Source organism: Eriocheir sinensis, chromosome 36 (genome assembly GCF_024679095.1).
Source record: "Eriocheir sinensis breed Jianghai 21 chromosome 36, ASM2467909v1, whole genome shotgun sequence".
NCBI lineage: Eukaryota > Metazoa > Arthropoda > Malacostraca > Decapoda > Varunidae > Eriocheir > Eriocheir sinensis.
The window spans coordinates 2,081,309-2,103,397 of NC_066544.1; the positions used below are offsets into that span (position 1 = coordinate 2,081,309).

Consider the following 22,089-nt stretch of genomic DNA (forward strand, 5'->3'; position numbering starts at 1 on the left):
TTGCACTCTGCGGAGCGATACATCCCCAAGAAGAGTAAAGATTTGTTCTTTCAGATTCCTGGTTCTAAGGCAGGAATTGACATTGGGCTATCATCTTAACACATTCCTTGCCTGCTCTTCTATAAAAAATTTGTTTTGGTTTTCATGGTTGGGTCTTAGGGAGCATGACTGTCCCCTCTCCGCCAGCCCTAAATCAGTGGATAAGTTTCTCACTAATCTAAGCTTCAGTTTTTTTAGCTTTCAAATTTCTTTAATACTGTGCCCAGCAATGTAAAGATCAGTGATTGCTGGAATTGTTTTGCCACCTGTCTGTTTTCCAGCCATTATGTAATCCAGCAAAATTGGGCGTAAACACAAGGATGTAAGGAAAATTTTAGGCTAAATTGCTCAAGGCCATACAAACTGTAAACCCCTACTGAAGGGAGGGGGACCCTCCTTCCCTCACACTAGTAGGTGGAAAAAAGATGTACCTCACTGCCAGACACACAATTAATGCCTCTTGCATTATTATAACGATATGGGAGGCAAATATAAAGTTGCACGGCAAAGCTCAATGCACGGACTATACCGCAGTAATCATCCCTGTAAGCTGTATGTATCCTTCATAACTTTCACACCCAAAAAAAGGTTTACTTATTCTTTTCAAATATTAAGTAGCATAAAGAGAAAAGCAAAACTTGTTGCTTAACCTTAAATCAATCAATAGATTCAGATGAAACATTACTATAGCAGACTGCTTCAGACTTACGAGAGAAGCTGCATCTTGCCATCCCTGGGTCAAAGAAAGACTCAGATCTGCAGCTTGTCACTAAACTGGTCTGTGATGAGTACTGTTGCTTTGCCTCCATTCCAGATCTAATGAAAGACAAGAGATTTAGCAAGGATGTCAATAACTTTAATTTTCTTATGCAGTTAAATGGAAAATACTTCTAAAGAAAATGGACATGATTCCAGTTTTAAATAAAATCAAGAAATGATCCTATGTATCTATAAACATAGTGTTTAAATTTTGTTCAATAAATTGCCAATCAATAAGATACAGTGGAGATAACTTTGATTATTCACAGACTGGAGGAAGTAGTCACCATGGCTGTGAGGTCAATTGGTGTGCAGCAGAGGACACAAGGTCAGTGCTAGGATAAGCACACAACTGGAATACACACTTGATCTTGGTCTTGGTTTGAGAAGTAGAAATGGGAGGGATAGGAGTGAAAGAGAGAGAAGAGCCCCTGATCAACACAACTTCACAAGTATTTACCTATTTGTGGTTTACATGGCCTGAGCTAAACTCGGATAGTCCTGTCTCCTTGTCTGTATTTATCTAACCTCTTCTTCATTTGATGGACACTCTCTGCCTCCACAATCTCCCCCTTTAGACCATTCTACTCACTTCTATATGGGGCCCTAAATGAGGTGTCCAGTTGAGATTTTGAGTAAAGGATAGACCAAGGATGTTTAATGTAGAAGAAGGAGATAGCTGAGTATTATCAAAGAATAGCAGATAGGTGTTTGGAGGATTGTGATAAGTTGACAGGTGGAGTAATTGATTTTTTGAGGCATTGAAGGACACCAAGTTTCCCCATTCAGAAATGATAGCAAGGTCAGAGGTTAAACATTCTGCATCTTCAAGCCTAGTATCTTGTAATTCTTGTTGGGAGGGTCTTCTGTTAAAAGATGTTGAGTAATGCCGAGTATGAGTGGATAGGACAGTTTGCTTTGGAAAGAAGATAATTGATGAATAACAGAGAGTGGGAGATAGGACAGAGACCTGCAGGACACCACTGTTGATAGGTTTAGGGGATGACCATAGCTGGGCACGATAAGAGAAAACCTTATTCCCGATACCCGATAACTGATAATGGAAAACCTTATCGGTGATAACCGATATTCGTTAACTGGAGACACAAATATAGGCGATAACCGATACCCAATATAAATCCACAATTCCAATACAGGTAACTCTCGATTTACGCGAGTATTGCGTCCTTGAAGAGGTCGCGTAAATCAAAAACAATGTAAATCAAACAAGAGGTAGGTTTCTGTCGAAAAAATAGATACAGTATTTTGCAGCGTATAACGCGCACCCCAAACTTTAAGACAACAATTTTGAAAAAAAAAAGTTCTTAAAATGCTCAGAAATATGTACGGGTTAAAGAACATTGACAATGTACAGTTTCCCGAAATTTATATATTTTTGGTGTAATCTTTACTGCTTGAATTGACAAGTGTCCTTCAGTAAAGCAATGAAAATGGCAGCCGGGCTGGTGTTGTGAGAAATACATCCCCATACATACTGATGATGCACAGCTTCTGATATCATAATAAGCATATTATTCCCACCATCACTCGTAGGTTATGACAGACAACTAGGCAAGACACAATTCACACAGTTCTGGTGACGCGCGGCATGCAGCTGTTTGTTATTTGGATGTGGTTGTGTGGTTTTCAAACAATGCAAATGGCGGCCGGGCTGGTGTTGCGAGAAATATCTCCTCGTACATACTGATTATGTACAGCTTCTGAGATCATAATAAGCATATTATTCTCACAGTCACTCGTAGGTTATGACAGACAACTAGGCAAGACACAATTCACGCGGTTCTGGTGACGCGCGGCATGCAGCTGTTTGTTGTGTGGGTGTGGTTGTGTGGTTTGTAAACAATGCAAATGGCTGCCGGGCGTGAAATAACTCCTCGTGCAAGACTCATGATGTACAGTTTCTGATATCATATTTACCCTATTATTCTCATTAATATTAATAATTAATAATGAACACATGGATATTTTTTTCCAATATGATTCTTTTATGTAGCTTGTACTGCTCCTTAGTCATAAAATCCTAAGTGACATCAAGATCAAGATCATACAAATGGCGCCCGACGGAAAAACGGGATAACATCAGGGCATGGGCGATCCTCCACCGATTTATTTTTTGTATAGTAGTTATTTGATCGCCCTGTATTCTATGGTAACATATTATAAGACAGCCATGGACTATGAAGGATCATTAACAATAATAAAGGTAAGTTTGCAGTCGTTATTGGATAAGATGAAACACAGACCCTTAAAAACACTCCAAAGAAGAAAAAAATCATTAAAACTTTATACATTCGGCATATAACGCGCAGGGCTAAACTTTCAGGCATTTTTTATGTGAAAAAGGTGTGCGTTATACATTCAGTGGAGAGAGAGAGAGAGAGAGAGAGAGAGAGAGAGAGAGAGAGAGAGAGAGAGAGAGAGAGAGAGAGAGAGAGAGAGAGAGAGAGAGAGAGAGAGAGAGAGAGAGAGAGAGAGAGAGAGAGAGAGAGAGAGAGAGAATATCCATATCACCGAGATATCCAATCAGGCACTCAGTCTCAGCCTCACTCGTCTGAGAAAGAAATAAGGGACAGCATGAGCGCCTGGCTAGTATTGGTACCGGTACCGTACTGTATAGCTGGTACCGTTAGTACTGGTACTGGTACCGTTACCTGCCCCTCCCTATCGTTGAGTAGCGTGGCAGCGTGGGTACTATATTGTTGCTCAAGTGGCACGCCGGAAGAACTGAGCTCAGCTGTGTGGCCGCGGTGCCGTGTAAGTCCAGTTACGTAAGACATCTGGTGGCCACTCCATAAAATATCACGTATAAGTGGAAAAAAACGTGTAAATTAAACATTTATTTGGATTTTGAACCCAGCGTTATTTAAAAAACACGTAAAACAAACTCGCGTAAATCGAGAGTTACCTGTACTAGCTAGCGATAAGTTCGATAGGCAAAAACGATATGTTACGCCGAAGGGTATATTTTCATGTGTTATTTGTATATTTGTATGTGTTATTTGTGTGGGGGGGGTGCCAGTTTGGCAAGTGGAGGGCTGGTTGTGGCCAGCAGGCGTGGGGTGTTTCGCGGCTACCTGGCTGAGAGCCGCCGGGCCAAGCCGCGGGGAGAGAGAACCGTGCTGCAATACAGAAGAGACGTGCGCTGCCTGCTCCTGTATGCCCTACCCGCTTCTGTGTGTGCCCTGCCCACTTTTGGGGAGCCCTGTGCTTTGTCTGCCCCCCTCTGTGTACTGGGAGTTACTGTGCCTTGTAAACCAGTGTTTGTACGGTGTTGGAGCTGTTCAGTAAAGTAGAAAACCTGCGCTGTGAGCCTCCTTGCCCTGCCTTGCTTCCCTCGTGGTGTGTTGGCGGCCCTGTGGAGTGACGACTTGGGGTGTCTTGCTGTTCTGGGTGTTCACGACCCGCGTGTGGTGGTCTGGGTAGAGGTATACCACCTGCTTGTGCTGTGGAGTGTGTCGTGCAGGCTGGTGGTGCGTAACAGTGGTGTCATAGGAGTGCGATTAGTGAACAGTGAGTTACGCCGTGTTGTCATGGCGTCCCCCTATGGCCGCCGTGAGGGAGACGAGGGGGTGAGCAAGGCCGAGGCTGGTGCGGGCGAGTTTACACCGAGCCAGATGGACTTGATCGCTGTCGTGACAGCTGTTGTGAGGCAGGAAATGGCAGTGGCTCGTGAGGCCTGTAATGCTTTGTATCGCTTCTTAGGTCCTCCTTCTCCACACTTTTATACTTCACAACATGCACTTAAGGCCGCTTTCACAGTCATTTTGTTTGTTTTGATCGTTACCAATGGCGGCGATCGCCGCTATAGTATTTCCAAGTGAAACTGGCCGATCGGGTAGTGGAGGCTGCGGGGTTAGCCTAGCTCCGCACTTACCACTTATTCTCAACATCTCTCGCTTCGTCTGCAGCCGCCACTACCCCATTGGCCAGTTTCACATGAAATACGAAGCGGCGATCGCCACCATTGGTAACGATCAAAACAAACAAAGTGACTGTGAAAGTGGCCCTTACTTAACAGTGCACACTTGTACACATCACCCTGAACTTTGGTGTTTTTCTGTCCTTTTCTTTCCCTGATTTTGCTTTTCTATGCCCTTTTGCAATTTTTCACTATTACTTTTCACTGTCGCTGCCATGCATTACAGGTCAAAAGAAGAAGAAGAAAAGGAAAACAACACCGGGAGATCTACAATTTTCATAGACTTGATAAAAAGATTTTTGGACTGTGGTTCCACAGCACGGGGTGTTCTCTTATCTTGTTAATCAAGTAGTAAGCAAAGCAGCTCTGCCAGTCCATTTTATGAATCTCTTGGTGGGCCATCTTCCACTGCTCCTCACTCCTCAGCCACTGCCGTCGTCCGTTTGATTACATGCAGCCGTTCGGTACTCATGTACCCACGCTCGTACTCACAACCGTTTTCCATTCATAAGGAAAACCAACAACTTGCTCCCGGTTGGGCATACGGGCATCTGCGGTTGTCCATGGCCCCAATGGTTGGACACCGCCTTTTAAGGCAGCACGCATCACGGCAACGGTTGGTAGACGTGACCCGTACATGTCAAAGCAACGAGAAACTCGTGGCGGTAATGCGTGAAAGTCGTGATGGTAAGAATTTAGGACCAAGCGCTAAACTCGAGGATCACGAAACTCGGATAGCGCGAAACTCGAGAGGGTACTATGTAAGGCACTTCTCAAGGACAATCTTAAGTGCCAGATGTACATTACTAATCACATTAAAGACATTTATTATCTTTTAGCAAGGCAAAAATAAAAAAACTACCATTATGTTGCTTCATGGAGTTCATTGTACAATCATTTTGCTGCTGACAGTATGAGTGATGATTTCAAAGTAAAATGGTCCTCTATCGAAGCTGTCAACTTTTTGCTTTTGTAAGAATGGGTATTCAACTTAGGCTCTCAAAGGAACATGCTGTTGATTTATCAAGTACATGGTAATTTAATATTTTCAGTTGTGGTTCTACTCTTGGTTAAAAAATAGAACTCCTTTCATTATAAGAGTGCCTTTCTTAAAACCTGAGTGGCCTCCTATGACCTAAATGCCCAACCTAATACATGGATGTCTTACCTGTCCCGTACACAGAGCCAAGTGGTACATGCCAGGCCAGAATTGTAAGGGGACCAGTCAAGGGAGCGTGGGACTGGACATGCCACACAACAGACAGAGATGGATGACAGCAACCCTGAAAGTGAAACATGCTTTAAGCTAATGAGGAAATGAGTCTTAGTTGAAGTATTATCCCCTAATTTTGATATCAGTTGACTAAACATTAAGAAAAAAAAATATGCACCCAGTCTTATGGATGAACAGCACATTTAGGGAGGTGATAGCTGACAGGGTCATTGGACAAATGAGGTGATCCTGTAAAAACTGGGTTCTTCTAATTGCAAACAGCTGATACTTTTCAACAATCGCCAAGTGGTGGAAGATTACCCACAAGCTGTCAAGGGCCTCAATTAACACTACCTTCAGGACTAGTCAAGAGAGGTACCAGAAGGTAGCATGGTTTAGTTAAACACTTCATATATCTCGGCAGACACTTTTAATAAAATACCTGCACCACTAACAGGCTATAGGGAGAACATAAAAAAAGGATGCAAACAAATAAAATGATAAACAGAGATAAATACATCAAAACTGCTGAAGCTGAGTCAGCAATGGCTCTTAAAGCCACATCACAGCACACCATACAACACCCTTACATACCATGTCTACAGTGACTTTCATGAAGGCGTGTGACAGCCTCCACCACAGGGGAGGCAGGTGCCCGGATGTTGACGAAGGAGGCAAGGCTCTCCGAGAGGGAGTTGTGAGAAGCTGTGAAGGTGGGTGAGGCAGAGGAGGTGGTGATGATGTGGCATGGGTACTGCAGGGCACACTGAGGTTCATGACCACTGCCTTCCAACACCTTGGACAATGCTCGCAGCAGGATTTCCTTGTGATGGTGAAAGAAATTTGATGTGTTGGTAAGTGACAATATGATGATTATTGAATTTACTGTGGTACTGATATATTAAAACTCCTGCAACAACACAGTAACTTTATGACAAAATTTACATGTTGATTTTGAGATATGTAAAATTTTGCACTGAGAAGAAGTAACATTAGTGAATAATATGGTATGTTAGGAGAGGGTAATGGAAATTGGAAGGTAAGGAAAGCATACTTACAAGAGGTGCTGAGGATGATTTGAAAAGTGTGAAAAATTGCGACAGCTCAGTGGGGGCAAGGCACCACCGCCCTACTTCTGCCCACACACCCACCACAGTCCCCACCACATCTGTAACAAAGCATCAAGCAACTATTAAATCCTGCTAATGACTGATCAACTTGTACAAACAGACATGAACAATACTAGATGTTCAGTTATCAACTATTTCATAACATGGTGGAGACTGACTGTTAAGAAAGTTAAGTATGTATTTGAATGCGAATACAAATACAGGTAACTTTCGATTTACGCGAGTTTGGTTTATGCGTTTTTTAAATAACACGGGGTCCAAAATCCAAATAAATGTTTAATTTACACGCTTTTTCACTTATACGCGATATTTTATGGAGTGGCCACCAGATGTCTCACACAACTGGACTCACACGGCGCCGCGGCCACACAGCTGAGCTCAGTTCTTCCCGCGTGCCACTTGAACCACAATACGGTACCCACGCTGCCACGGTACTCAACAATAGGGGTGGGCAGGTACCGGTACCGATACTAATGGTACCAGCTATACGGTACGGTACCGGTACCAATACTAGCCAGTCGCTCATGGTGTCCCTCATTTCTTCCTCACACGAGTGAGGCTGAGACTGAGTGCCAGAGTGGATATCTCGGTGATATGGATATTCTCTCTCTCTCTCTCTCTCTCTCTCTCTCTCTCTCTCTCTCTCTCTCTCTCTCTCTCTCTCTCTCTCTCTCTCTCTCTCTCTCTCTCTCTCTCTCTCTCTCTCTCTCTCTCTCTCTCTCCACTAAATGAAGTGAATATTTATTTTTCACTAGAAACCTACCTCTTGTTTGATTTACATTGTTTTTAATTTACGCGAACTCTTCAAGGACACAATACTCGCGTAAATTGAGAGTTACCTGTACTTCCAATTTCTAAGACTGTGACTACAAGTATAAATACAGTCATACCTCGGTTAATCAAGTTTAATTTGTGCCAAAATTTAGCTTGCACACCAAAAACTTGTAAACTAAAACAAATTTCCCCATTTAAATTAATGTGAATTCCATTAATGCATCCCATATCCCAAAACTATTAACAAAAAAATCATTTTACATGTTACTTTATACTGAATAAAAGTAATTTTACTAACAAATAGCAACGATAAATTACATGGATAATATAGTATAATAATTTAGATATAAATGATAAAAATAAAGTTGTATAATATATAAATAATATAGTAATAATGTAGTGCTGAAAACACAAAGATCGCACACTAGAGCACAAACATAAGCAGACATGAGTGCGTGGGTGCTACCTCTTCAAGTGTACAACGCAGAGTGAAGGCGGTGTCACACTGGGCATTTTCCTCCAACCGTTGGAGCTAGGAGCAACTGCAGTTGCCCATACGCCCACCCAAGAGCAAGTTGTTGGTTTGGGTAAACACTCCTGTCCTCCCGTCTTTGAAGCCATGATCGTATCCACACTTCTTCATTCGATTTAGCTGTAGCAACAAATCCATGATTTGAGTAACAGCAGCACAAGCCACAACAGCCCTTACTATAGCAAACGGCACCATGTAGATACAGGGTGACTGGTTTGTTTACACTGTGGATACGGGCAAACGACCTTGGTCGTGTGTGACGCTCACCCAGAAAAGTTGGAGTAGTCGGTTGCGCCTACTGCCAACGCTGTTGGAGGAAAAAGGCCCAGGGTGACACCAGCTTGAGACCCCATTCCCAATGTTTTCTGCTATGAGCGCTCTCATCATGCAGTGAACAAAGGGAACCCACAGTCGTGTCTTCAACTCGTACATACAGGATGCTCGTACACCAAGTCATCGCTCATAAACTAAGGCATTTTTTGTGATTTTTTTTGCTCATAAATCAAATTGCTCGTAAACTGTACTTCATGTAAGTATTCATTAATGCATTCATGAATACATCTTGTTAGAATATCTTATATCATGAGCAATAAATCATTACTGGTGCCATTTATTCAGTAATAGAATATCATACCCATCCGAAGTGCAGCAGAGACATATTTGCTTACATTTTCCTAAAATTCCTAGTAGACCTAGTTTTAAGAAAAACATATCACAGGATTTCACCATGCCATTGCATTGCATTATTCCTGAGAAGTTTTAGGTTAATCTGCTCTCTTTATTAGAGGAGCTCGTTAGAATCTTCAAGAGAGAAAACGTGTGTATAAAATGGCTAACGTGCTTAGCACAGGGCAGTCTAGTGTAATGACCTGTGCAGTGTTTGAATTCCATGTGCACATGCTGGCGGCCAACAGGTGGGCAAGTTTGTCCTAGAGCGCTGGTGTAGCAATCTGGCTGGTGCAAAAAAGCCCCCAAAACCTACTTGGCTAGGGGGTTACCTCTTTAGCTGAATGGTAGAGGAGTGGCTTTCCATCTGGCTGGTCACGGGTTCAATACCCAGCATCAGAAATGTTTGTCTACCCCTTTCCAGATCTGGATCAATTTCATGTGTGTTTTGTGACATGCAGAAGTCATGTGGATGTTGCAAAAGGGAATTTTGGGTATTACATTGGAAGGCTTTCTTGATGGGGCCTACTGATTGGCCCCAGCCTGTTAGTGATGCAGGTAAGTGTTTTATAATGATGCCACCTTGCTTGACTCATGCTGGACCCCTGAGCTCCACTTGATCCTCTTTGGAGTTATGCTAGAGTCTGGGGTGTTAGGTACTCATCAAATTAGCATGTGGGTTGGCCACTGAAAATTGTCAGCTCATAGCAGAGGGTGGGACTTGAACCCGGGTTCTCCAGGCCATCATGCCAGCATACCGACCACTCAGCCACTTTCTCCCCAGTGTTGCCTTGTCTGACTCATTTGTTATGTTGTTTTCTGCATTCCAAAATTATTTTAGTTATGTAAGTAAAATTGTTTAATGTGGCACACATCATTCATTTACCCCAAATATGACTGTTCACAGGTACCATCACTACAGAAATGGAAGCCCGTTCAGGATCATAGATAACACTAGCTGTTACTAGAACTTAGACGTAATGTAGAATCATTAATGCAGGCATTTTAAGGTGGGGAGAAAAGTGAGACAGATAGAAAGTGGGCAGCGAGTTAATCACTAGAAAGGAGCGGCAAAGGCCAAAAACAGCTGGTAACCAGGCAGGTGGTAGGGTGGACAGAGGACTGCCTTCACCCCAAATGTTTTGTCTTTTTCAGTAATTTTTATTTTATCCATGTTTTTTTTAATGTTACCCCAAAAAAAGCTAAAAATGACCCTATGGTGAAAATTCCAAACCACTGGGATTTCTGAATTATTGGATGCTGAATTATTGGACTTTAACTGTAATAATGATAATAATAATAATAATAATAATAATAATAATAATAATAATAATAATAACAATAATAATAATAATAATAATAATAATAATAATAATAATACAGTAAACCCTCAGTTTTACAGACTAATTGGGGGGAAACTTAGTCCAGTGATGCTGAAAGTCCATTACTAGTGGTGGAAATTTCAAAATATGAATAATAATAAAGATGAACCTAATAAACATAAGTATACATATTTTTTATTGTGTGTTGTCTGCACATTGTCTGTATAGCCGCACAGCACACTTAATGACGAACTGTGAGGCACTGAGGCTGGTAGGTTGCCATTGGGGCCCTGTGCGGGGGCTGTATTGTTGCAGGTATGATACGAGTATGAGACATGTACTCAAAGTCCCAAATTTAACCCTACAGCGTCAGTCAAATGTATAGCTCAGATACATGCTGGTGTCGGCTGATTTTCAATTCCCCGTTTCTTGCATAAATTGTCTTAACGTAACATAAAATGAAAGTAAAACATAAATAAAGCACTCATAGTTGATTATAATATTTATATCTGAGTCCGTCACCACTCGTCAGTGTTTGGTGGGGTGGGTCCATAGTTTTTTCACAAGAAAATTTTCAAAGGGGACATTTTTTTGGCAATGTACCGCTGACTGAGCCTAGTGTTCACCTTATTTTATAATTTCCAAGCGGAATACACCTTTGTGAACAACATTTTGATCTTGTGACACTTTTTTCAAGGTAATATTGGTTATGTAATACATTATATTCAATTTTTCATATTATTCTTTATTTGCATTTCTCTTCCACAACTCTTCAACCTCGTTTTGTGTTAGTTTCATTTCATGACGTGCCATGATGCGTCGGGAAGGACAATCAGGTGCACAGGCCTAGGAGGTGACAAGGTAAGGTTGTAAATTTAGGGCATTCTAAATTTAGCACATTCTTTCCCTCTCTTTCCAGATATTGTTTATGTTTTCAATGTATAATATGAAAATATATAGGTCATACTCATAATTATCATGCACATATATACCATCATACTGGAATTATGTACCTCGTGAATGTCCTAATAACTCAAAAATAGCTGGTGATGAGAGAAACAGAGCTAATATTTGACATATCTGGGCCGCCAAGTCTTTACCCGAAACGTGAAAACAATTTGTCACCAGCACTCCCTCAAGTCCTCAGCAGTGTTACAAAGTTACGGGAGAGTGTGTGGGTGGCTTCCAGTCAAACCATTGCAGTAAAAGTATGTTGTATACAGCAGGACATTTAACTAGGCACAAATTCTATATAATGGGGTTCCCAAAAGGTCTCAACCACTGCGTACAATTGTCCTGTCTTGTGGCAATGTGTGAAAACCACTCAGCCCACCAAGGCCCATTTGTTGGGGAGCAGTTGCTATAGTTACCATCATGGCATTAAGTTAACACCATTGACGCTCAGGCAAGTAGAGTGTTGCAACGTTAAATCAATGCTGTTGACGCTCAGGCAAGTAAAGTGTTGCAGCGTTAAGTTGACGCCGTTGAGGCTGTACGGGTTAAGAGTGATTCCCGGTCCCCCATATTTGCTTGTAGTTAGGGTTGCCACCCGTTCCTAAAAATACGAAACCATTCCGGACTGTAGTGTGAAATGTTGTATTTCATTTTGAACCAACATGGAATGTCATTTGTTCCATATCTGCCTGTCTGAATGGTCAAGCAGATAAAATTCAGTATCTTAAAACTGTAGGTAGTGAGAGCATTTTTCAGTCAATCACAAAATCAGTTCGTAAAATTATGTGTTTGTCAAGGGTTGTCCTAAAATACGTGTAAAGTAGGTGACGTAACGTCCCTCCACCTTAATCCTGCCTCCAGCACCAGCAGGCAGCAGCTATCAATCAGGGCAGGCTAGGGATATTTTAGGATTGCCACTCGTTCCTTAACCTGTAAACTGCGGTACACCTCTCAGGCGGCTTCTTCGGGAACATGCTGTACACCTCTTGGAAGCGCGATTTTTACATTGCTTCTATAAAACTGCTGAGCCTTGTACATCCTCGAATATTTTTTTCCTAGTTAGCATAGCGTCTCATGTTTCATTTTTTATCATAGTCATGCAGATCTTGTCATTAGTTTGTCGTCTGTCAAGAGTGATAAACACATTTTTATGGGAAGCCTATAGAGTCACTGAATTCACGATTCTACTCACTGTCTCTTCTCTGACATTGTAAATATAGTTATAAACACAATGACATCAAAGTTAAGGCATAAAAAGAAGCAGATGAGAAAAAATGATTTGTTAGGAATTCAGAAGGAAGGCATTCTGAACGTTTGTAACACTGCCTCTCACACACAATGAGTCACAATCAAGACGCAATTAACCCTTTCATTGCTAAGCGCTTGCAACGAGACTATCCCCTCAGGCGCGCTCGGGGAGCCCAATGGGGGGTCTCTTTTAACCTCTGTATCTCAAAAACTATTCATCACAGCTAAAAACCAAAAACACCATTGGAAAGAGGAGGTCCAGATCTATAGGAGTCGGTTATGTACGCCTCTCTTGCGAACGTACATGCACGTTCAGGGAGTGTTGAATGTTAACACTTACGTCGGTACGTGCGTGATGATCAGCCATATTGAGGGAACTGCGGACACTCTTTCTTCAAGGGAGCATTGCCAGCTGCAATATTTTCAACTATTTGGTCAAAGAATCAGTCGGTGATAGGTGAAGCTATGCAAAAATGCCGCTATATTGGGCAAGAACATCCACCAGTTACTCGTCCGTACATTTGCCGCGCTGGGCTGATATGATTTTCCACCAAATTTAGTGAAGAATCCACTCAATTGGCAATCCTGTGTTGTGAGAATTAGTGCTGGAACACTCATACGCGGGAGATTTGAGTGCGGGTGGAGGTCGCAGCGAGCGTTTAGCGCCACCAGCAAATACGCCTAACGCACGCTGCCAGCGTTTAGCAATGAAAGGGTTAAGGGATTGAATGTGATGTATACAAATGTAGATGGAATAATATCTAATAAGCTGGAATTGCAAGACTACCTACAAGAGAAGGAGCCAATGATAAGTGTCATGCCCCAGGAGCATTTTTCTCTTTTTCTCTTTTTCTTCTATTTCCCAACACGTCCTCTGCGTGTATCGAAACACACGAGAAATTAATCAAGATCAGGGTATTCGCTGGTTGCCTGGGATTGAACCCGCGACCAGCGTGATGGGAGAGCCACTCCTTACCAAGTCAGCCAAAGAGGTACCCCTTTGGGGAAACTTAACATAACCGCAGGATAGGATGCCCACTGATATGCCACCAGTTTAGCGATGAGATTTTCTATTCTCTTTTACTATTACACTCTCAGTCCCACACGTCCTCTGTGTGTATCAAAACACACGAAAAATTAATCAAGACAAGATGAGGGTATTTGCCGGCTGCCTGGAATTGAACCCGCGACCAGCGTGACGGGAGAGCCACTCCTTACCGAGTCAGCCAAAGAGGTACCCCACTGGCTAAGTGGGTTATGGGAGGCTCGTTCATCAGGCAGAGTCGCTGCATTACATGGCTTTCCCCCCTATGTAGATTCATTTCTGTGTGTTGAGACCTTTAGACAGTGACCCATTTTGGTGCACTATTTCACAATGTCCCTGTAGAGACATACCTCCAACACTTCCCATTTTCTATCAACCTCGGAGAGCATGGGCCATCACTGTACCTGTTATACCCCTTCGGCGAAACTCAACAGAATCGCAGGAGTGGATGCCCAACAGAAACTAAATTAAATGAAGACATCCAAATATTGTTTGATAAAAAATACAATGTATGGAGGAAAGACAGAGTGGGCAAAGGTGGTGGAGGAGTGATGATAATGACAAAGGAGTTATTAGTAAAATCAGAAGTATATGGAGAAGGAAAAGTAGAAATAGTGAGTGTAAATTTGGAGAACAAAAACAGAGAAAGGATGACGATCACAACAACGTATGTACCACCTAGAACAAAGTCATGGAGTAAAGAAGAACATGAAATCATGATTGAAGATACTATTCAGAGTTTAAGTAGAATACTCAAGGCAAACAAAAGAGTACTATTAGTTGGTGATTTTAATAGAGAGAGTCATGTTAATCGGATATTCGGTGATAAGTATAACATGGTGAGAAATATAGGAATAACATTCCACTACATGGATAAGGATATGATGAAAAAATTAATTACCACTATGATCAGACCAAAGTTGGAATATGCAGAGGCAGTGTGGTCTCCCCATAAGAAGAAACACATAAAGAAACTAGAAAGGATGCAAAGGATGGCAACAAAAATGGTTCCAGAGCTGGAGGGATTGACAGACGAGGAAAGACTACAGGAAATGGACTTACCAACACAAGAACAACAAAAAAAAAAAGAAAGGGGAGACCTAATACAAATCTACAAATTATTGAGCAAAATGGAAGAAGTAGATAACGAAGAGTTACTACTAAAAGAAGAAATTACCACCAGGAACACAAGAGGACATAGTAAAAAAATTGAAGAAGGGAAGATGCTTGAGAGACAAAAAAAATATAGCTTCCCGCAAAGAAATATAGAGGTTTGGAACAGACAAAGTGAGGGTGTAGTATCAGCGAGGAGAGCTCAAGGTGGCATCCCTACCTGTAACAAAGTGAAAATTTGTGAATCTAAGCGAATTTTCCCATTTAATTCCATTATAAACATTGAGATGCATTCCTGTTCGCTCCCTATAAGTCCACCCATTTCAAAATAACTCAAAATAATAAAAGATAATAACTGAACAACTTAGAATCATATAAACTTGTTAAGTTTGGAAAGAAACATCAACTAATAAATTAATAACGTATGTACAGTATCCTCCTGAGTTTTGCGCTTGCTTCGTTCTGAGGGTATAGCACTAAACTCACGGATCGCGAAACTCAGGGTATTGAAAATACTGAAAAAGCGCTTATTTGTTCCGGCCCATGGAGAAGCTGAATTTTTTCCCACTTTACTCCCTTATTATCTCAAAATATATACTGTGTAAAAAGGAAGAAAATGTGAAGAGAGAACGGGTCATTTTGAAGCAGCAGCTTAACCCTAGATTGGTAATTGTAAGTCCACCTGGACCGGTGCCCTTCCTACGCTTTGAATTTCGCGCTATATTTCTCTCGGCAGCCCATGTACAGTGTTGCTGGTTCTTCTTGTCACACACCAGACTGCTTCTGACTGTGAGTCAGGACGCACGTACTCGATCTGCGCTCCCACTGCTAGGTATACTATGATCCCAGGTGGACCTAGTGATACCATCCATGTTATATATTTTCATATGTTCCAGGCACCACATTTTTTGTTCTGTACAGGGCTCTGCGGTCCTGTGTAGTGAAGATCAAGTCTCCAACCTTATCATTTTCTAGGTTTTATTCAATATATGCCTCTATTGTATTTTTTAAGAAATATTTTCGAAAGGCAACCAGTAAAGTGGAAGTAATTTTATTTCTTTATTTACTACAATTGTACTTCTTAGCTAATATAGTTATAATTGCTCTGATGTCAGTCAAAATGATCTATTTTGTCATATCTGTATATGCAAAGCTCATTAAAATTACTGATTGTATTTTTTTTCTATTATTTTTCTCAGCCAATCCATATGGACCGGTGATATTTTTCACGTATCAAAATTAGTGATACCAATCTAGGGTTAAGGCAGCTGGCTGCCTTACGAATGGCTGACAATTCTGAAAACAAGCTCATGATTTGCCGAGTCAGATGACGCCGTCGACGGCGCTCATCCAATCAGCGGCCTCTAACTATGACGAAACGAAAGCTTTGTGAATCTGAAGTCAACGTTGATAGTTAAATCATTAGTTCGTAGCTTTTACTACGGGTCATTTGCGCGCATCTCTGTGAATCTCGCCCCAGCACGTGTGAACATGGTCACACAACCACTAGTTTCTCGGGAATCTTGTACAGAGATTCAAAGTCGGCTACATTTCACGGGAAACTCATAGAAATTGTAGTCAGAAACTCAGTCACCTGCATGTCGGTTATTTTCTCGTGAGGTCGGTAAGTTGTGGTCACAAAAAGAAGAGGAACATGTCAGCTGATCGGTTCAGTAGCTATCCGCGTGTTTATTTCAGTACCACAATGAGTTCCACAAAGCTAGATAAGCTTAGCTTGGAGTAATCAGGTTGAGTAGGTCTTGGACATGATTCTTGTCCAAGCGTAGCCACTGCCTCATCGTGTCTGGGTCCTCACTGCTAAGTTTTCGTAGCATTTAACATTAGCAAGCTGTAACACACTCTCCCTTTGTCTCCGAGCTAACCACTCACGAACCAACAAATGCTTTTTTTTCTTTTTTTTTTTTTTTTCTTCAGCAAACACTACACAGCAAACTCTGCAATGTTTGGAAACATTGTTTGTTTTGCTTTTCAGCTGATATATCCCAGAATGCAACATTTTTTTGAGTGACCAAACGAGGGTAAATTCGAGGCAGAAAATTGTCAGGAGATAATTTCGGCAGAAAATTTCCAAGTAACTAGCTTCTGTGACCGCACCTTTAAGCTGCTGGTGTCACAGTGGGCCTTTCTCCTCCAACCGCGTTGGAGGTAGGGGTGATCGGCAACTTCAGCTTTTCCGGGTGTGCGTCACACATGGCCAAGGTCGGTTGTCCGTATTCACAACGTAAACAAAGCAGCTCTGCCAGTCTACTTTACGAGTTTCTTGCTTGGCCATTTTCCACTGGTTCTTACTCCTCAGCAACTGCTGTCATCTGTTTGTTTACATACAGCCGCGCAGTTGCTTGTACCCCCAACCGTTTTCCATCCGTACGGACAACCAACAACTCGCTCCCAGTTGGGTGTACGGGCAACCGCGGTAGCCAGTAGCCCCAACGGTAGGAGGAAAATGGCCAGTGTGACACCGCCTAAAGGAATCGCGCGTGATGCTGGCGGTAGGTAGACGTGACCCGTACATCATCTTGTTACATGTCAAAGCAGCGCGAAACTTGGGGTGATAATGCACGAAAGTCAGGATGATAAGAATTTAGGATTGAGCGTGAAACTTGAGGATTGCGAAACTCGGATAGTGCAAAACTCGGGAGGGTACTGTACTTACATGAGACCAGTGCTTAAAATTTTGGTAAAGGTGTGTGTGTGTGTGTGTGTGTGTGTGTGTGTGTGTGTGTGTGTGTGTGTGTGTGTGTGTGTGTGTATTTACCTTTTTTCTTTTTTTTTTCTTTTTTTTTTACAACAAAGGAGGCAGCTCAAGGGCACAAAAAAAAAAAAAACTGAAGTCTGCCGGGCCTGCAGTGGTGGACAAGGTCATGAGGTCATGTCATAGCTATAGCCCCATAGCATTTATTAAGACCCTGACTTTGGTCCTGATCTGAACATCACGGTAGAGATGGCAGGATGGTCGCAAATGACTCCAATGGACAAGACAAACAACTTACATTCCGACAACATTTGGCTAATGTTAACCGTTTGGTCTGTAAAAATGGTCATAGTTATCTAATTGCTATAAAAGTTGCCATTTGCACCATATTTCTGAACTATGACCATTTTTACAGACAAACCATTAACAGTAGCCAAATGTTGTCGGAATGTAAGTTGTTTGTCTTGTCCATTGGAGTCATTTGCGACCACCCTGCCATCTCTACCGTGATGTTCAGATCAGGACCAAAGTCAGGGTCTTAATATATGCTATGGGGCTACAACTTTGACATGACCTCATGACTTTGTCCACCACTGCAGGCCCGGCAGACTTCAGTTTTCATGCATGGGCAGACACAAGGACCATTGCTATGTGGGCTTGAATTTGTTACCTCTCCAGTTAGGCTGACACCCCCTGGCTCCCGGTCTATATCTACATTCATCCAGCCTTTTCTTCATTTGATGGACACTGCTCGCCTCCACCACCTCCTCCCACAAACTGTTCCAGGTGTTAATACTTCTATGTGGAAAACTATACTTCTTCAAGTCACTCAAACAGGTTCCTTTATTTAATTTCTTTCCATGTCCTCTCAGCCCATGCGTTCTCGCAATAGAGAAGAGATCATCTATATCCACCTCATCAAACTTATTTACCAACTTATACAGTGTGATCAGATTTCCTCTCTCCCTTCTTTGTTCCAGTGTCAAGTCCATCTCCTTCAATCTGTCTTTATACGTCATGTTTGAGTTCTGGGACCATTTTAGTTGCAATTCTCTGTATTCTTTCCAACTTCCTGGCATTTCATTTGAAGTCTCTCAGTACCCTCAGGGCCTCAGTACACCTCTAAAGGTCGTCAGCAGCCCGCCATGACACACGCCTACAAGACAGGCTACGTGGGTTGTTGAGTGCCTATACTGAGACAGTGGCTGATCATAGGGTACATTCTGACGGCTGGTAACCTAATTATGGTAAAGTATGAGGGCATCATGGTGGGGGGTTGCGACACTTGTTGGTGTAGACACAAACTGTCTCTTATTTAATTTTCCAGAGCTCAGTGACTGCTGGCTGTTAGGGGAAGGTGTGCAGGTCTGACACAAGTGTGCTGAGTTTCAGTTTACGACCCGTATGGCTGTGGAACAGAAATAAGAGAAAGCGTGTGGGAGTATTTGAAAAGCGCGGCGAATAACACGGCCAATAATGGCGTCCAAATCCTAGGTTGTCGGTACTCTTTCTATCAAGGGACTCTCTCCTCCCCAGATGGTCATCACTTCATATCTCTTATTCCATTTTTCCCCACAGTATCAGAAACATGCAAAAGAGAGAGAAAGAGAGAGAGAGAGAGAGAGAGAGAGAGAGAGAGAGAGAGAGAGAGAGAGAGAGAGAGAGAGAGAGAGAGAGAGAGAGAGAGAGAGAGAGAGAGAGAGAGAGAGAGAATCAAAACGGTGCATATGTTTTATTCAAAGGCAATCTACCACAGTTACAGCAACACCATCGACTTTTGAGCTGGTGATTAAGTTCTGTAAATCCTGCATATAAAATGACACCTATATGACAAATAAATACTGAGAAAATTTGCAGAGAACGAAAAATGCTGAAAAATACAAAATACATACAAAAAATGATTGGAGAATGGAGAGAGGATCTCAAAAAACAAAGCAAAATATACATAATGCCTTACCCACGATATTACAGGATATGTGATGAGTGGCGACTAACAAACTACAATGGTGATAAAACGAATGGAAATAGTCAATGTAACTAAACCTTGGTAAATTACAAAAGGCTAGGAGTTATTTATTCTAATATGGAAAGTGTACACCTTTCCTCACAAAATAATGATGGATTTAACTAAAGTAAATGAATCTGAATGTTTTTTTAACAATAAGAGTAAAAACTGTAGCTCATTCAACAATGTTGGAAAACGTGCGATGTCCACTGAGTAATAAACGAAACGTCCTTTGAAACACTGAGCTGCGCCGAACCACTACACAGGATACCTGGCTACTCACGCCTCCCGCAGGCACCAGGTTAAGCAGTCATGTCAGTCAATCTAAAACCAGGCGCAATATTTTACTTTTCTAAGTAATTTTTATATATTTTTTTCCAAATGTCACAACATACATCAGTGTCTTAAGAAACAAAAAATAGTCTTATATTTTGTTTTTTGATAACCTTTTCCGCTGAAACTGGTCTCAACCTACTTTCAGAAGCACCGACTTATTTAAAGTTGTTTCAGAAGCACCGACTTATTTAAAGTTTCAGCCGCGTGTTTATGGTGTGTCTGAGAAGAGATGCGTCTGGCGGCAGCCAAGAAAAGGTGTCATGCTGCTCAGGGGTCATCGAGGTCACGCCAGCGGTGCAGAGCAGCGGTGAATGTCTCCAGGTGTTCAGAATGAGGGCGCTGGAGGGAGCGGCCTGGCCTTGACACGAGCTGCAGTATGCGTTGGGTCGCCTCCATTACCAACAGTACCACGGCCGCCAGGGTCACCACCACGTACACGCCCCAGGTGTTTCCCGATCCCAACGCCGTTCCTGAGCCGCCAAGTGCCGCCACACGTCGCTTGCCATGCCGTTCAAATGAACTAACTTTAGACCTCGTAATACTAGACATCTTCACTTTTTCGGGACGCCTCACGCCTCCCGAAGGACCATTTTGTTGTTTAGAGGCCTCTTGCTGGTCCACGAGCCCTACGGCGCCTATCTTGCCCTGGGCCTCCAATTTCCCCGGGCGGCCCTTGTCCAGCCTTACTAGTGTCCCGAACTTGCCAAGGTGAACCACTTCCTTGTCTCCCACCGCCACTGCTTCCCTCTCCATGGCCTTCGTTTCCTCGGGCAGGGACGTGTCAGGTTGTTCGGCTCCGATCAGCCACGTGGAATGATCATCATAGTCATTGTGGTCGTTCATCATGGCGGCGACCAGGTTAAGGTCATGTTGGCGCCTGAAGTAGTGGTCTAGCTTGGCACAAAAGTCCGGACTGATGAAGGCACAGCGCACCATCAGGAGAGTCTGCATGAAGGCCTGGGCGCCATCGGGGCTCAAGATGTTCCACTCCTGTAGACGGTCGCCCCATCGCTCGGCACCATACAGCACGCTGGACACCAGCCCGGCGGCGTTCGTCTTGGTAACTTCAGTGTTCTCAGGCAGCACACCAACCCGATGCGAGGACAGCGTCAGAGGGTCCCTCATACTTAGCGCCTCCTCGTCTGAGCCGGAATCTTCAATCTCATACAATAAGGACATGCGACGTGGCCCAGTGCGCCGTCCCCCAGCAGTCCTACCCCGGCGAAGCGCTACTTGAGGCCCATCGGAACGTCTGGACAGGCCCAAGTAATGTGGGATGTCCCATGGCTGCGAGGAGGGTAACTGGGCAGGGGAGTCAAGGCTGCGTCGCCCTAGCCGATGACGGTGGAAGCGCCACTCGGGTGCCGGTGCCGGAGTTACAGTCTGCGCCCCTAGGGTAAACATAGTTTCCTCCTGCGCCAGGATAGCAGTTGCGGTGGTGGTGGTGCTGGTGATGGTGGTGGAGCTAGAGGATGATGATGATAACGAAGAGGCGGACGCCACGGCGGCCAGGTTGAGAGAGAGGACAGTGAAGTAGAATTGGATGAGGAAGGTGAACACAACCACGAGGGCCATAAGGGTGGGCACGTCCAATGTCACTTCAGGTAAGAACTGTCGAGCCGTCACCAAGGAGCTCACGTTCCCCGCTATTGCCGACGCCAGGCCCGACAGGGCACCTGGTGTGTCCCCGCCAAGCTGAGTCAAAGACCACGGGTGAGTCATTGCGACGCGCAGCACGGTGACGCCGGCTGACCCGTTGCAACCATCTTCTAAGGGCGTCAGTGGGTGAGGTGGCGGGACAGAAGGGTCAATCAAGGTAACATAAGAGATATGCAAGGATTCCAGTCACAATCATAGCTTCAGTAAGGAGTGACACAACCAAGGCAGATAGATAGTCACAGTCACACTGCCAGGAACCTTCCTCGACGTTCTCACTTTGATCTAAGTGCACTTACGTTCAACGGAGCTCACGCCCTGAACAGTTTGCCTGGAGGGCAAATGGTTGACACGTTTGGTAACTGGGAGATGCTGATTAGTTGTTTAGTTGTTTTATGAAAGTTTTTTTTTCTTCGTCAATCCGGTTACCTTACTGGATGAATGTTACTTTCTTTTCTGTCAGTGTCAGGACTTAGCACTTTGTATAACAGCTCGTCAACAACGTTATCCTGTTCTGAAGTCTTTGGTTAAGTGTTTTCTTAATTATATTTCCGTATTGTTTCATTCTGTACTTATATTATTTGTGTATTATTTTTTTTTCTGGCCCCCGTGTCCTTCCTTTTTCACTCTTCCTATCGATATTT

General features: G+C 43.1%; 1 protein-coding gene across 1 annotated transcript in view; it reads right to left on the minus strand.

Annotated features, from left to right (window-relative positions):
• LOC127007617 (lysosomal-trafficking regulator-like) overlaps positions 1-22,089 on the minus strand; it is a gene marked incomplete at its 3' end in the record, with an annotated part of 247,223 nt that overhangs the window by 140,351 nt on the left and 84,783 nt on the right. Inside the window, 4 exon segments of the mRNA XM_050878758.1 lie at positions 749-855; positions 5,907-6,021; positions 6,546-6,774; positions 7,010-7,119. Coding sequence (XP_050734715.1) covers positions 749-855; positions 5,907-6,021; positions 6,546-6,774; positions 7,010-7,119 — 561 coding nt within the window.